Source organism: Lipophrys pholis (genome assembly GCF_963383615.2).
Source record: "Lipophrys pholis genome assembly, chromosome: 19".
NCBI classification, from domain to species: Eukaryota; Metazoa; Chordata; class Actinopteri; order Blenniiformes; family Blenniidae; genus Lipophrys; species Lipophrys pholis.
This window is the reverse complement of record NC_137647.1, coordinates 21,058,638-21,072,140: the sequence shown is the minus strand read 5'-3', so window position 1 is coordinate 21,072,140 and position 13,503 is coordinate 21,058,638. Positions and strand designations below refer to the sequence as shown.

The 13,503-nt window shown below is 44.6% G+C and overlaps 1 protein-coding gene across 1 annotated transcript; it reads right to left on the bottom strand.

Annotated features, from left to right (window-relative positions):
* Positions 1-5,956: 5,956 nt before the first annotated feature.
* On the bottom strand, positions 5,957-11,317 carry LOC308124607 (peptidyl-prolyl cis-trans isomerase FKBP10-like). The gene is made up of 10 exons (XM_080487700.1): positions 11,020-11,317; positions 10,254-10,399; positions 9,988-10,177; positions 9,750-9,895; positions 8,693-8,882; positions 8,466-8,611; positions 7,482-7,671; positions 7,169-7,311; positions 6,917-7,080; positions 5,957-6,825 (listed from the first exon to the last, which is right to left on the bottom strand). Exons 1-10 carry the CDS (start codon positions 11,223-11,225, stop codon positions 6,637-6,639), a joined length of 1,710 nt encoding a protein of 569 aa, XP_080343826.1. The 5' UTR covers positions 11,226-11,317; the 3' UTR covers positions 5,957-6,636.
* Between the last annotated feature and the right edge of the window lie 2,186 nt (positions 11,318-13,503).

Genomic DNA, 13,503 nt, shown 5'->3' with positions numbered 1-13,503 from the left:
CAGAGACTGAAACGGGGATACATTATGGAACAAAGGACTGCGAGGCTCCAACTGAAAACAGAGATTATTACACAAAGGTGGAAAGATGTCGAGTCATATGTGGACATTAATTGAAATCATGCAAAAGAAGAGAAACCGTCTTCAAATAATGAAAGATAGTGTCCGAATTCTTATTTGTTTATTCAGCAGATTTAGATTTTACATGTCTATAGGAGAGTGTTGTCTGTTCTTTTGTTAGCTGTTGTGTTTTTTTGGAAAAAATGGAAGAAAAAAAAAAAGAAGAAACGTATTAGTTAGCAGGAGCCAGACTTCAGTCGATCTTTTATTCACTTCCAGCGTGACCTGAGTCGAGCAGTGCCAGCATGTTTTACATCAGTTCTCAGCGTTGTATTTCCCGTGCGCCGGAGGGTTCCGCAGCAGTCCCGTCGCCTGGTGACAGTGATGCTGGTAACGCGTTACTTAGGAACGTGTTATTGGCATCTGACCACTTTTTTTCAGTAACGAGTAGTCTTAACGGGTTACTATTTCCAAATCAGTTATCAGATTAAAGTTACTTCTCCGAGTCACTGTGCTTTACTATTGCAGCGTCCCGCAGGACAAGTTTCTTGTCTGTAAAGCCGCTTCATTGCTGAACTGAACAGATGTGGTTTAACTGGGCTGTTCCTCGTTCACTCTCCTCCAAACAGACACACGCACAAGCAGTGTCCGCACCCTCACCTGACCCGCCCCCTTCTCCACTCTCAGCCAATCACAGGCCAAATGGCTCTAACGTTGCATTCAGGGAACACAAAAGAATCTGAACCAACAAACATCATCACAAAACCTTAACATTGCAATATAACACAACTGGCAGAGATCTTACACTATTTTTGTAATTGTCCTCAGTAAAAAGATATATTGGCAGGAAACCCACCCACCCTCCTTTCGTTCAATCAATTAAAGACTTTATTTGTCCCGGGGGGGAATTAAAAGTTTGCCCAGAGTAGGCACTGCAAGTAAATAAATGAATAAATAGTACAACAGACTACAGCTACATCAGTGAGTAAATAAATGCCAGTAATAGTAAAAATCTGATAATAAAAGCGTGAGTCAGATGTAAGTACAACATAGAATGAAGGTCAAAGGTCAAACTATGTTTAAGTAGGGATGCACCTATTGTGTTGTAAAAGTAGATGGAAGAGGCTTGCGGTTGTGCCAGAAGAACGTTTATTTTTTTTAACAACCAGCTCACGCAGTCTGAGTTCACATGCTCTGTCTCTCATTCTACTGCTGCATCATTCAAACTTCGCTTAGCTAAACAGCAGCGACGCCTAGTGGTCAACACTGATCGTAACAGCACCGATTTCGGGATCAGGTATCGGTCCGATACCAGGCATGAGTCCTCGTACTCAGAAAATTGCCATCGATGCCACTTTAAGGGAGCGCGTGGTTTACGGAACTTCACTGCAAGGCGCGGTCCGACAGTGAGGAGCGCACAGCTTGCTCAGAGCCGTTTAAAAATTTTTAAACGTCTTTGAGCTAGCTGTGCACTATTTTATTTGTCTGTCTTTTTCAAGAATTGACCGTCCAAATGACGGTTGGAGGCTCGCTGCAGAAAACGGTGCACTGAAATGGAGCTGCCGCTACTTAAACTGGCCTTAGCAGCCAAACTCCTGCCTGTGTTTGGTCTGTTCCACCGAGCGGCCCGCCACTCCTAAATGAATGGAGAGGAAAACCTGCAGTTTCTGACAAAGTTTTACTGAAAGCACTTTTGTTAAACATTAGTACTGAGTTTATGCTAAAGTTTTATTGACATGTTGTATTACAGTACATGTGCATTGTGCTTGTCATGCTTCCTCTTGGTGGGGGACCTGAGGCCTGAAAGGACGGAGACAGTTACTCTTCGTCCTCGTCCTGACTGCTTTTCCTGACGGAGCTGAGTCCTGAAGTAGACGGTGTTGCATCGTCAGGATGCTCATCTGAACTTACCTTCCGTCTCTTACTAGGCTGAGGCTCACAGCTCTCTTCACTCTTCTTCTTGGTGGAGCTGAGTCCTGAAGTAGACGGTGTTGCCTCCTCAGGATGCTCTTCTGAACTTACCTTCTGTCTCTTACTTGGCTGAGGCTCGCAGCTCTCTTCACTCTTCCTCTCGGTGGAGCTGAGACCTGAAATAGACGGTGTTGCATCGTCAGGATGCTCTTCTGAACTTACCTTCCGTCTCTTACTAGGCTGAGGCTCGCAGCTCTCTTCACACTTCCTCTTGGTGGAGCTGAGACCTGCTGGTTCAGCAGCCCAGGTTTCTTCAACTTGTTGAAGTTGCTGATCAGGAGACTCCTGAGCTTGAAAAGCAACATCTGGGGGCAACAGGGGGGACTGATGGACATTCTCAACCTCTTCTTGAACATCTGGGAGGACCATTGGGTCAGCCTCACCCTCTTCATCTTCAACATCATCTTCAGCATCAGCATCAGCATTATTATTTGACCTCATGATGTGCGGTTCGAGGATGAGGAAGCCATCACCCGTTTCTCTAAGCCTCACTCCGAATATTGCAGTGAAGTGATTATTCACATCGGCAAAGATGTAGTTTTCACCGAATTCTCCATTATTCAGGAAGAGCCACTCGATGCCGTCATCCTCATCTATCTCATGCCCTCTGGGAATTGGGATTAATCTTGGGATGTCCTCATCCTCTTGTATATTGCTCCAGTGATTAATGACAAAGTCATTCACTTCTCTAGGAATCCGGAGGAACTGCGGGAGGTTTTCATCCTCTCCTACGTCATTCAGGACGAATATAGGTAAGTCATCCTCGTCTTCGGGAAAGAGATTATTATGCGGTTCATCCCCTCTTCCATTGCCCCAGAAAAACACATCTGTAATGGAAGAAATATCAAACAGTTAAAACATATGAAGGTCTCAGAACATGTGGGGTCTCAGTACTGAAGGTTTTGCAAAGAATTTGATTTGCCCAGTTTGCATAGGTCTGTCTCATGTCCTTCCCAAAACACGCCTACATTATCCACAAAATAACCAGCTGTGCAGTAAACAGCTCAATCAAATGTGATGGATGACATGGTGCTGCTGAATATTGTTGAATTTACACTTTCAAACAAGATCTTAGGATGTTCATCACCTGCTGCAGTGATCATACCTGCACGTTTTAAGACCTAAACTCTGATTCCATGGTGACACATAAAGTATCTTTAAGGTTTAACCCCAGTCTAAGGTTTAACCCCAGTCTACATATTTTGGCCGGTGCAGAACAAATACTAACAACATTTCACCTCACATTATACTGTGTAATTGTTAGTGACAAATGAAGGACGACTTTATGACAAATATAGCCAATAAAAATTAAAACCAATCAGGGGCAGATTAGGCTTGTCTGATGTTGAATATGTCAGCACAAAGTCAAACCCTCGTCTTTCTATGAGTCCGTGAGAGAGCTGCCACTGGTGTTTGAAAGATAGAGTAAAGAAACATTGTTGAATTCCTACCATCATGGTTTTCATCATCTTCTCCCTCCCTCCGGGGTTCCTGCTGTCTGTCATCAGCCATTTCTTCTGTTTCGCGATTTCACTGATCCAGCAAATTTGACCTCCTCAAAGATCCAACAAATTTGACCCAACGTACAGTAGCTTCTAGTTTTGTGTGTGTCAATTTGAAGTGTGTCACTCCAACAGTGTTCTTCCACGGCAGTGTGACTTCTGCAGTTGAGTTCAAAGAGGTGTGATGTCACTCTTTCATGTCACTTCTAGTTATGTCAGCGAATAAAGTAAAGTTTTGCTTTGATGTTGGCCTTTTTTTCCCCTCTTTCTTTCTTTCTTTTTTTTTTCCTTCTTCTTATAGAGTGGTGGGAACTAACATAGAGCGATAGCACCAGCAGATGGCGATAATGCAACATTCACAGAAGTGAAGTTCTCAGAGGGGCAATTTCCCTTTCTTTCTTTCTGCTTCTGCTTCTTCTTCTTTACTTCTTTTTTTTTTTTTTTTTTTGAGCGGTGGCACTACCGCCAGCAGATGGCGGTAGTGCAACTTCACATATGCCAACTGCTGTTGAACCCAAAAGAAGAAGTTTTCAGTTGTCACATCCACTGCAGACAAACAGCTCCTCAAAACTATATATTTAAAAAAATATATAGGTAATATGTATGTGTAGTTAAAAACAGTGATGGTTAAAAAGTATCATTTAAGAAGCAGTAACACTCCAGGTGTCTGTGTTGTCCTAGAGACGAGATGCAGCTCACAGACAGTTGATCAGAGAATATAGGATCAATCTTATGCCAGAATGATTCACATCTGAATGTGAATCCTTCCATTTGAACCTGAATTGATCGGTTTGAATAACGGCTTTTGAAATCTTAATGTGAATGGTCTCATGTGAAAGTGAATTAATTGGTTTGAATGTGTATCACAATAACATTGAAACTATTTTATTTATTTGGAGAATTCAGTTCCCTAATTCATTCTCACTTTTCAGTTTCACTTCTCTCCTTTCAAATTCAGATTTTTGAATGAAATATCCCGATTGTCCCCCGCACATCCGGGGCCTGGTGTCAGGCAAGACTATTTGAGCACAGATGAAATAACGTCGATTTTACGACTGCACCGCGCTTTATTTTGTCTTATAGAGTAAACACTTGCAGGACTGATGTCCAGTGGCCAGTTCACGTTTGTAAAAAAATAAAAAATATTAAAAGAAATCAGAGCATGTCTGAGAGGCAGCAGTAAATTATTTTGGACAGAATTGTCTCCATGTCAAGCCTAGAAATTCAGCAATTAGAGAAGAAACAGTGTCTAAAAGAAAACAGGGACGCATACTTGTAAATTTGTTAAACCCGGGAGGAGGAAAATGCTCTCCAATATGCTGGAACCACGGCTTCAGATCGTGTTGCCCAAACTCTGCCAATTTGCCAGTAGTGACAGCCGCCATCGCCACGTTGCGAGCCTTCACAGTGTAAACATTCAGGCATGAAACCATGGGGGTTGCCAGATCTGACTCACTGTTTCTAGTCGAAATACAACGTAATCCCCTGCCCAACTCAATAAAAACCAGCCCACATCTCATCCTCTGTGGAAACTCATGTTAAAACCCTAAAACCATTATATGTATACAGTATACAGGCTCAGAAACTGTCTGGTCACAGTAGAGCTCACTGGAATTGACTTTTAGATTGGCTGAAATTCAGCACCAAGGCTGGATTTGGGGAAAAAACACTTTTTTGGCAGTAAGAAGGTGTTTGACTAGTTTTTAGAAAAGGTTCATATTTAGGAAGAACTGCTACCTCAGATGCATTAAGGTCTCGTCAGGAAAAAAAGCAAATTTTGTTAACATTTTCCACAAACCTTCACTGTATGTTTACACGTACCTGGGTTTTTACAAAAACAGATATCCCCCTTTGTTTAAAAAAAAAAAATCTTCATTGACATGGACCTACATAAACACCTGGTTCAGAACTACTATGAGCATGCCAAACCTGTAGGGGGCAGTGTAACAAGAAGCATGAAGCCATGATAGCCAATTAGAATCCAGGAAAAACACATGACATCTCGAATTGTGATGTAATTTTCCACCTACCCCCATTACATGCAACCAGAGACATGGAGTTTATATGAATCTCCACAGTGGCCGGAGTTTTCATTAATCATTGTTTGTCTTGAGTCGTAGCTGCGTTTATGTGTAAATGCCCGGCCCAACCGCAGAGAAATCTCAGTTTTTTCAAATACTCGAGTACATGTAAACATGGCTCAAGTCTTCTTCTATGCTTTTGGACAGGCTGGTGTCTAAAAGAATTCACTACAATGAGAAGAATTTTTGAATGATCACAGACATGTATTGTTGATAATCTGTTAAAAGCGCACCACGACTTTCCTCCCCTGTTTCAGTTTGTCTGCGATAAATAATAAAAATAACACTTCCATTTTTCTGCTGCTCTGTTCTTCACATACAGAAAAAAAAACCTCTTTGCTTCAGTACAATATAAAATTTTATTTCATGTTTCACACTTTTTACCACATAGTTTTCTATAATACACTTTGTTATTGTACAAATTAGTCATAAAGCAAACTGTACAGCCAGTGGTTTAATCATTTTACTTTGAAAAGGACCAGAAGCTCAGGCCATTTGACTTTCCAAGGAATGGAATATTCTGGAAGTTGGGCCCAGCCCAGCCTTTATGTTCTTTACATATCATTGTACAATGTCTCTGTTCACATTTTTGAAAACACAATATATCTTCTGCACAACTTCCTGACACCAGGACGAGGACAACGTCCATGTGAGAAAAATAATGGCTGAATTCCATTTAGCTGCTTTGGTTTTCAGAGTCTTGCTTGGTTCATTTTCAAAGTGTATGGGAATATTTGGACATTTTTCAAGGATTTAGCCGAGCATGTTAGCCTAGCATATTGGCCTAGCATGTTAGCCTAGCGTACTGCATTCACATGAGAAACAAAAAACAAAAGGCTATACCCCCTAAAACTGTAAATCGAGTCAGAATAAGTACCCGTCTGTATGAAATTCAACTGGCGCCGATTTCAGCACACGCACAAACTTTAATAAAGACTCGACAAACTTTCGACTTCTGAAAAGTCTTCAGACGTCTTACACGACCATGGCAGAGACGGCGCGACTCCAGGCAGCGTCCACGTCGATTACAGCTCATCTCGTCTTCCCTGCTCAGCCTCGCCGTCCACCTGAACTTGCAGTTCGTGTTCCACAATCTTCCCGTCTTTATTGTGGTCCTGGTTATTAAACATGTCCTTTATGATGGCGTCGGCGTCGGACCCTGGTCGGAGTCGACCTTTGTCCTCTTTAATTTGGAGCCTGATGAAGGTGGAGAACTGTGGAACATATCGGAGAGGATGTTCGACTCTCGAGACGAATCTTGACTTGCTGAATGAAATCTTCAAACCAGCATTTTGTTCCACTCACCTCTTCTAGAGGAACTTCTTTGTCCCCGTTGAGGTCCATGGCGGGAAAGAGTGGATCGGGACCGTCGCCGAGCCACACAAACATGAAGCCGTCGGGGACGCCCTTCTGCAGGTCCACTAACTCCAGCTCGAAGAAAAGCACGGCGCTCCGGGGAACTCCTCCGGCTGTACGAGCCATCACAAAGAAAACACGCCGTCACTCACAGCAGCGCCACAAAAAACTAAAAGTCTGAGCGTCTCTGTAACGACTGACCTCCACTTTCACCGTGTCCCCAGTGTGGAGGAACGACCACTTCCCTCCTCTCGCCCACGCACATGCCCCTCAAACCTTCCTCCAGGCCCCAGATCACCTTGTTCGCCCCGAGGGTCGTGACCGACGGCGAGTCCATCTGGTCCCTGCGGGAAGTGACGCGTCCACAGTTACTGCAGAGAATTTAGAAACAGGATGCGGCAAAAAGCCTGAAGCCATGCGCGCACATGTGCTGTTGTCATGGATACATAAACGGCGTAACAGCCCGCGGTGATTACATGCAGAGGATGCAGAGTGAGGAGCGGAGGGAGCTCACGAGGAGTACAGCAAGGTCCCGTCCATCAGAGAGCAGTTGTAGCGGTACTGGATCAGGTCGTCTGGCTCGCTGCTCGCGCTACATTCCTGAGGCTTGTGGGTAACTCTGACCTCCACGGGATCTTTGGGGTTGTGAAAATCAATGACGTGGATGTCGAAGATCAGAACAGCCGAGCCGGGGATGAGGTCTCCTAAAGCAGACGGAAACGGCAGCCTGTGATCGGCACGTTGCAGAGAGACGTCACTTTAAAGCCGAGTTCATTTTGTACTACAGCCTGTCTCTCGTGTTTGTTGTCTACCTCGGGGGTTTTGTTGCTGATTCTTCTTTTTTTTTTCTCATAATCTTTGTAAAGATTTGTAATATAATAATGGACACATCATAAATTATTCCACATATTTCTTTTAATCCCTAATAGTAAAATTAAAAATAAACCCAAGGCCCCTCAGAAGGAACCAAACAACAAGAACAATAGAACATCGTCTCTTACAGCAAAGATAGTAAAATACTCGGAAAATGTAAATATATGAGCAGACATAAGACAAGAAAAAAGTTTAATTAAATAAATAAAAAAAACAAGTATATACACCATAATATAATAATAATGAAATAAATCATTAATAATAATAATAATAATAATGAAATAAATCAATAATAATAATAATAATAATAATAATAATAAATCATTAACAATAATAATAATAATAATAACAATAATAAGTGCAGTTCACGAGCAATAAAGTACATTACTTTAGGCTACACAAATATGGTAAAGGGAGAACAGTCGTTTCTAGAAGGAAGTTGCTGATTCGTCTTGTTAGTTTATCATTAGTAAATAACGGCAAATAATTGTCAAGAAAAGCCCCGGATTGAAGAGCATCTTCCCTCCGCTAAGTGACGTAACCCCAGCTGAAGCTCAGAACACCGCAGCATCGCGAATCAAGATCAGAGCTGATCTTGTTTCGGTTTCATGACTCAAAAACTCACCGACTCCGTCTTCGCCATACGCCTTGTGAGGAGGCACCGTGATCCGCCTCTTCTCGCCCATGCACAGCCCCTGCAGGGCCTCGTCCATCCCCCGGATCACCTTCCCCAAGCCGATGTAAGTGTTGTACGTGCTGTTTCGCTGGTAGCTGTCAAAGCAAGCCAGACGTTAACGGGGGGGGTGAGGGTGGGGTCATGATTTGAGATGCAGAGAACAACGCTGGTCCTACCTGGAGTCAAAGGGCGTGCCGTCCTGGAAGGTGCCGTTGTAGTGGTAGCGGACGTAATCGCCGCTCGCCGTCCGGCGACTGCAGCCCGCAGGCGCCTCCTTCACCTGCACCGTCACGTTGTCGGTGGGGTTGAACACGTCAACCAGCAGCACCTCGAACACCAGCGTGGCCTGAGGAGGGACCTCAGTTCCTGTTCAGAGGGAGGAAACCTGGGAATTCAATTCATTGGTTTATTGAGTTCAACTTTACCAGCAAGCTTTCTTCCTTAGTCTAACTTTAGCGTCGCACTAAGCTGCAGTGCGATGCTAGAAGAAGGTGCAAGAAGATGCATGGTCAATTTCAAAGTAAAAGCCACCAGCAGACACTTTTCTTGTGGATCTTCGAAAACTGGTTTCAAATGCGTTTTTATAAATGTTTTAAAACCAATTGAAAAGTCAGATTTCTTTTTTGTTGGTAATCCATCAGAAATCACTCAGAAAGAAGTACGAATGTTTAAAAAGTAACAGTAGGAATACTGATTAATTTACTTTACAAGCAAACCGGACGTATCCCCACGGCGTGAAGTATTTCTGCAGGTTGGTTTTGTTCTTCAAGCTTCAAACATTTCAAGTATTTCTGCTAAATCAAACCATATGGTGCTGCCGCCACTGCTCTCACATCACTTGCCTCTTTCTCTCACTCCGGCTTTAGACGTAATGTTTTTCTATAACTTTTACTTTGAACGCCGCTCAGTCGAACGAGCCTTCAAAACAAATCCAAATTCTCCTCAACCACACGACAAAGAACCTGAACACTGCAGTTTATCAAACGGCCATCACATTGTCTTTTCCTTCTTTTTCTCCACGTCGGCGTGAGGCGGAACGCCAAACCTGCGCCGACTCGCAGAGTTCAATCGGACATTTTGCAGTCGTTAGTGGAAAACTCTGGGCAGCCAATCATCGCACGAAGAAGGAGAACGTCAAGTCAGTCACACCCCGATTCACCTGAATCCCCCGACCACACCTGACCTTAAATCTGGTCTTACATCCTACAGCCACGACTGGATTATTGGTATTACCGTGGCCGTTCTCTCCGTATCCCAGGAACGGCGGGACGATAACGATCCGCCTCTCTCCGACGCACATGCCCAGAAGCCCCTCCTCCATGCCCTGGATGAGGTCGCCCTGCCCGAGGTAGGTGTCGTAGGTGGCGTTCTTCGAGTGGCTACGTGGACCACGGTAAAGGTTGTTGAAGAGCACAGAAACAAAGCAAAGAGATCAAAGGACATTCCCGCCGCTTCGCGGGCGACGTCTCACCTGGAGTCGAACACCTCGCCCGACAGCAGCGTGCCGTTGTAGTGGTACCGGATGAAATCCGACACCGCGGTGGTGCGGTTGCAGCCGCTGGGTTTGCCGAACTTGCGGATCTGCACCTTGTCCTCGGCGTTCCAGATGTCCAGCAGGAGGACGTCGTACACCAGCACGGCGTCGGGGGGGATGACGCCACCTGTGGAGGGTCAGATCGGTACAGAGTCGGACAGCTGATAAATCCAGCAGAGAGGCGGCGTGGCGTCCGCCCTCACCTGTTCCTATGCTGCCGTAGGCCAGGTGCGGGGGGACGGTGATCCTCCTGCGCTCGTTCACGCACATCCCATGCAGACCGCGGTCCATCCCCGTGATGAGCCGGCCCAGGCCCACCTGGCTGATGAAGGCTTTGCCTCGGTCGTGGCTGCAGAGACGAGAAGAGGAAGACGAAGGAAGCCGTTCCATTCAGAAAATCACTGTTTTCTTTGTGCATAACATATTTAACACTCTTCCAATGTGCCCTTATTTCATGTTATCCATCACATCTGGTGCTGTGTAATACCACTCTGTACCACCAGATGGTGTAGTGAGTCACTGTCCATACGAATGTTTGGTATTCTGTTAATGTTTACAGCTTATTGTTCTCTGCACACATGAATGTGCGGTTTCATTACAAAAACAAACAACAGTGCCACCCCGTGGCCCGGCATACTAACTACATCGTTTTCAGCGTGTCTGCCTTTGCCACTTTAACGTAAACTTTTTGTGAAACCAAAGAGGCGTTGTCACACTAAATGACCCCTCCAGAGTTGTTTTGGTGAAGGAGGTGGGCCCCCGCCCCACATCTATATTTGCATCGGGGCCGTCAAAGTTCTTGGACCGGCACTGACATCTATGATACAAAACTGCACGTTCTCCAAAAGTACTTCTTCACTTATTAAGTTATTACCTCGCTGCAGTGAATTGCAGGGGGACTTTGGGATTTTTCTGCCATCACTCTGTTGTGCAGCAGCTTCAGAGCAAACATGTTAGATGTCACTTCACCTGGAGTCAAACTTTTTCCCGTCTGCATGGAAGGATCCGTTGAAGTGATACCGGATGAAATCCTCCGTTTGCACCTCCCGGGGACAGACCCGGGGAATGTGGTACCGATCCACCAGCACGTCCACCAGCGGCTCTCCGGTGCTCCTCGCCCGGACCAGGTGAAAGAGGAGCGGCAGCAGCAGCCCGCAGGACCCGATCACATCCATCTGGAGGAGCAGCGGGTCGGAGCGCTTCTACCAGGTCCGCTAACTGAGGAAAAGAGTAACGACCGTTTGACCGTGAAGTCAACGGAGAGCACAGCAACTACATCCGGTTTTAAAATAAAAACCCTCGAAAGAATATCAATAGATGAAATCAGTCCAAAGAAGTCTTTTTGAGGTCCCATATTATACAGTTTGTTTGTTTTTTAAAAATGTCACATTGGCGTCAGAAGTCCTATAACATTACATTGAAAGTGCATTTCCCCAAAATCCAGCCTTGGTCTTGAATTTCAGTCTAAGACCCTGTCCATATGTGTCAAAACCATAATTTTTAAAAAAATTTTTATTGTCATTCATAAAAAGTTTCTCGTCCACATGGCAAACATCTGCATGCATGCAACACCATGAAAAACACTCAAAGTGATGCAGTATATATATATGCCAGGCCTATAGGTGGCACTGTAACTCTGCCAAAGAAATACACCAAAAACCAAGAAGAAGACATGGAGCATGCAAAAACAGAGGACTTGACAAATCTAACATCTCGCCTTATCAAACTGACGAGCAACACAGAAGCCTCTGCAGCTCGATATGGAGCGTACACTGTAGTTCACCGTTGTTGTTTGTTAATAAGTGATGCCGCGGAGAAGGTCGCGGGTCGCGGGGTTATAGTTTGAGTGGTGGGGTGATGACATCATTGTTTCCTGCAAATGTGCATCTTGCCCATCCACACGTCAAAACCGAGGCGGCGTTTTACAAATTTCTCCACTCTGGAACACGATTTCAAAACAATGAAACGGCGTTGTCGTGTGAACAAGATGAAGTGGTTTCCCTGTTAACTGGTGACCCTTTAGTGTCCCTAAGTACATGTTAAAAACCCGACAGAAATCAGTAACTGTCCTGACGGACGCCGTTTAGCAGCATTTACAATAAAGTTTAACATGATTTCCCCAATGGGATCAATAAAGCATCTAAATGACAAGAAATTCTATTTGTTAATCTTCACACTCCTTATCCTAACAATTGCGACTCTTAAAAGATTGAAAGTAATTACATTTTTACTTAAATCTTGCTCCTAAACTGGATATTTACTGAAACTGTTTGCTGTTATCAATTAAAGCAGGAGAAATTTAATAAAACTATAAAACATATTAGCTGTTGAATTTCTTTTTTCCTAGAGTTAAAATGCTGCTTTTATTCTGAATGGAAATTCCTCCTGACTTCCGTCCTGTGTGCTTGTCCTGCTGACTACTTACTGCTTCTTCCGCGTGCTGAGCTCCACAGAGCAGCAGGAGCAGGAGAAGGAGGAGGAGGAGGAGTAGGGAGGGTGACCCCGGGGTCCCCTCCCACTTTTTTTTTTTTAAATGGAATCCTGCAAACGTGTAATGCCTGGCTCAAGAGGCCCAGCCCCATGAGTCCACGCACGTATGAAATGAGCTCTAAACCACAACCCCGGGACATGAAAACATCACTCGGGAGACAGAGTTTTCACTGACGACTGGAAAGCCTGACCCTGAATGGTGAAGCGGCCTGCGGGGTGCCAAACACGTCTCTGCGGTTAAGGCTTGCCCAGAAGTCATGTGTCAACTATGCAAATGGTTTCAAACCAAACTGGTCCATGTCTCAGCTTGCCAGGTTTGCAGGGTGTGTTGGCAACAGCCCTTCAGACAGATCATCATTCTTCACTGATGAGTTGCGACGATGTCATTTGAAAGATTTTGGACCTTTTCTTATGTGTTTCTTTCCCTCACGACTGTCTTCATCTTAAAAGTGACTGTTTGCTGTTGTATCTACTGGATCTTAAGACTGTGGAAAAGTCACTGTCTTTCCAAAGATCCAAACTTACCACGTGTCAAGCCACACATATTTATTCCTTCTTAAAACGGAAGTACAGGGCTGTGCCTTCACAGTAAAGGAACACAAACTCGTCTTGCAATAGCCTCTTGTCTTATCATTTAGGGTAAAAGCCAGAGAGACCTGAAAGTTGGCCGGTGCATACAACGGGCCTTCCTGATAAACAGTTATCAAAATGTTAATCAGAACTCAGGGGGCGTGGCCACGCCGCTCCACTGGATATCTGATGGTTCGCCGTGAAACAGGAAGTGATGTGTAACTGCTCCACAGGCTACAATCTGCCTGAAACTTCTTACGCGTCATCACAGTGCTGCCTTGAACACATCTATATGCTGGTGTCCATTTACAGTCATAGCGCCACCTTGTGGTAGCAGGAATTACAACTTTGTTTTGAGACACTGATGTATTATTCTTGTCCCGTTGCCCAATT

What these genes read in the sequence shown, in the direction of transcription:
- LOC308124607 (XM_080487700.1), bottom strand. Translation starts at nt 11,225, where the DNA reads ATGGATGTGATCGGGTCCTGCGGGCTGCTGCTGCCGCTCCTCTTTCAC. An exon ending in GGGAAAAAGTTTGACTCCAG is followed by an intron (nt 10,400 to 11,019) that starts GTGAAGTGACAT and finishes TCGTCTCTGCAG; the next exon opens with CCACGACCGAGGCAAAGCCT. An exon ending in ATACGGAGAGAACGGCCACG is followed by an intron (nt 8,883 to 9,749) that starts GTAATACCAATA and finishes CCCTCTGAACAG; the next exon opens with GAACTGAGGTCCCTCCTCAG.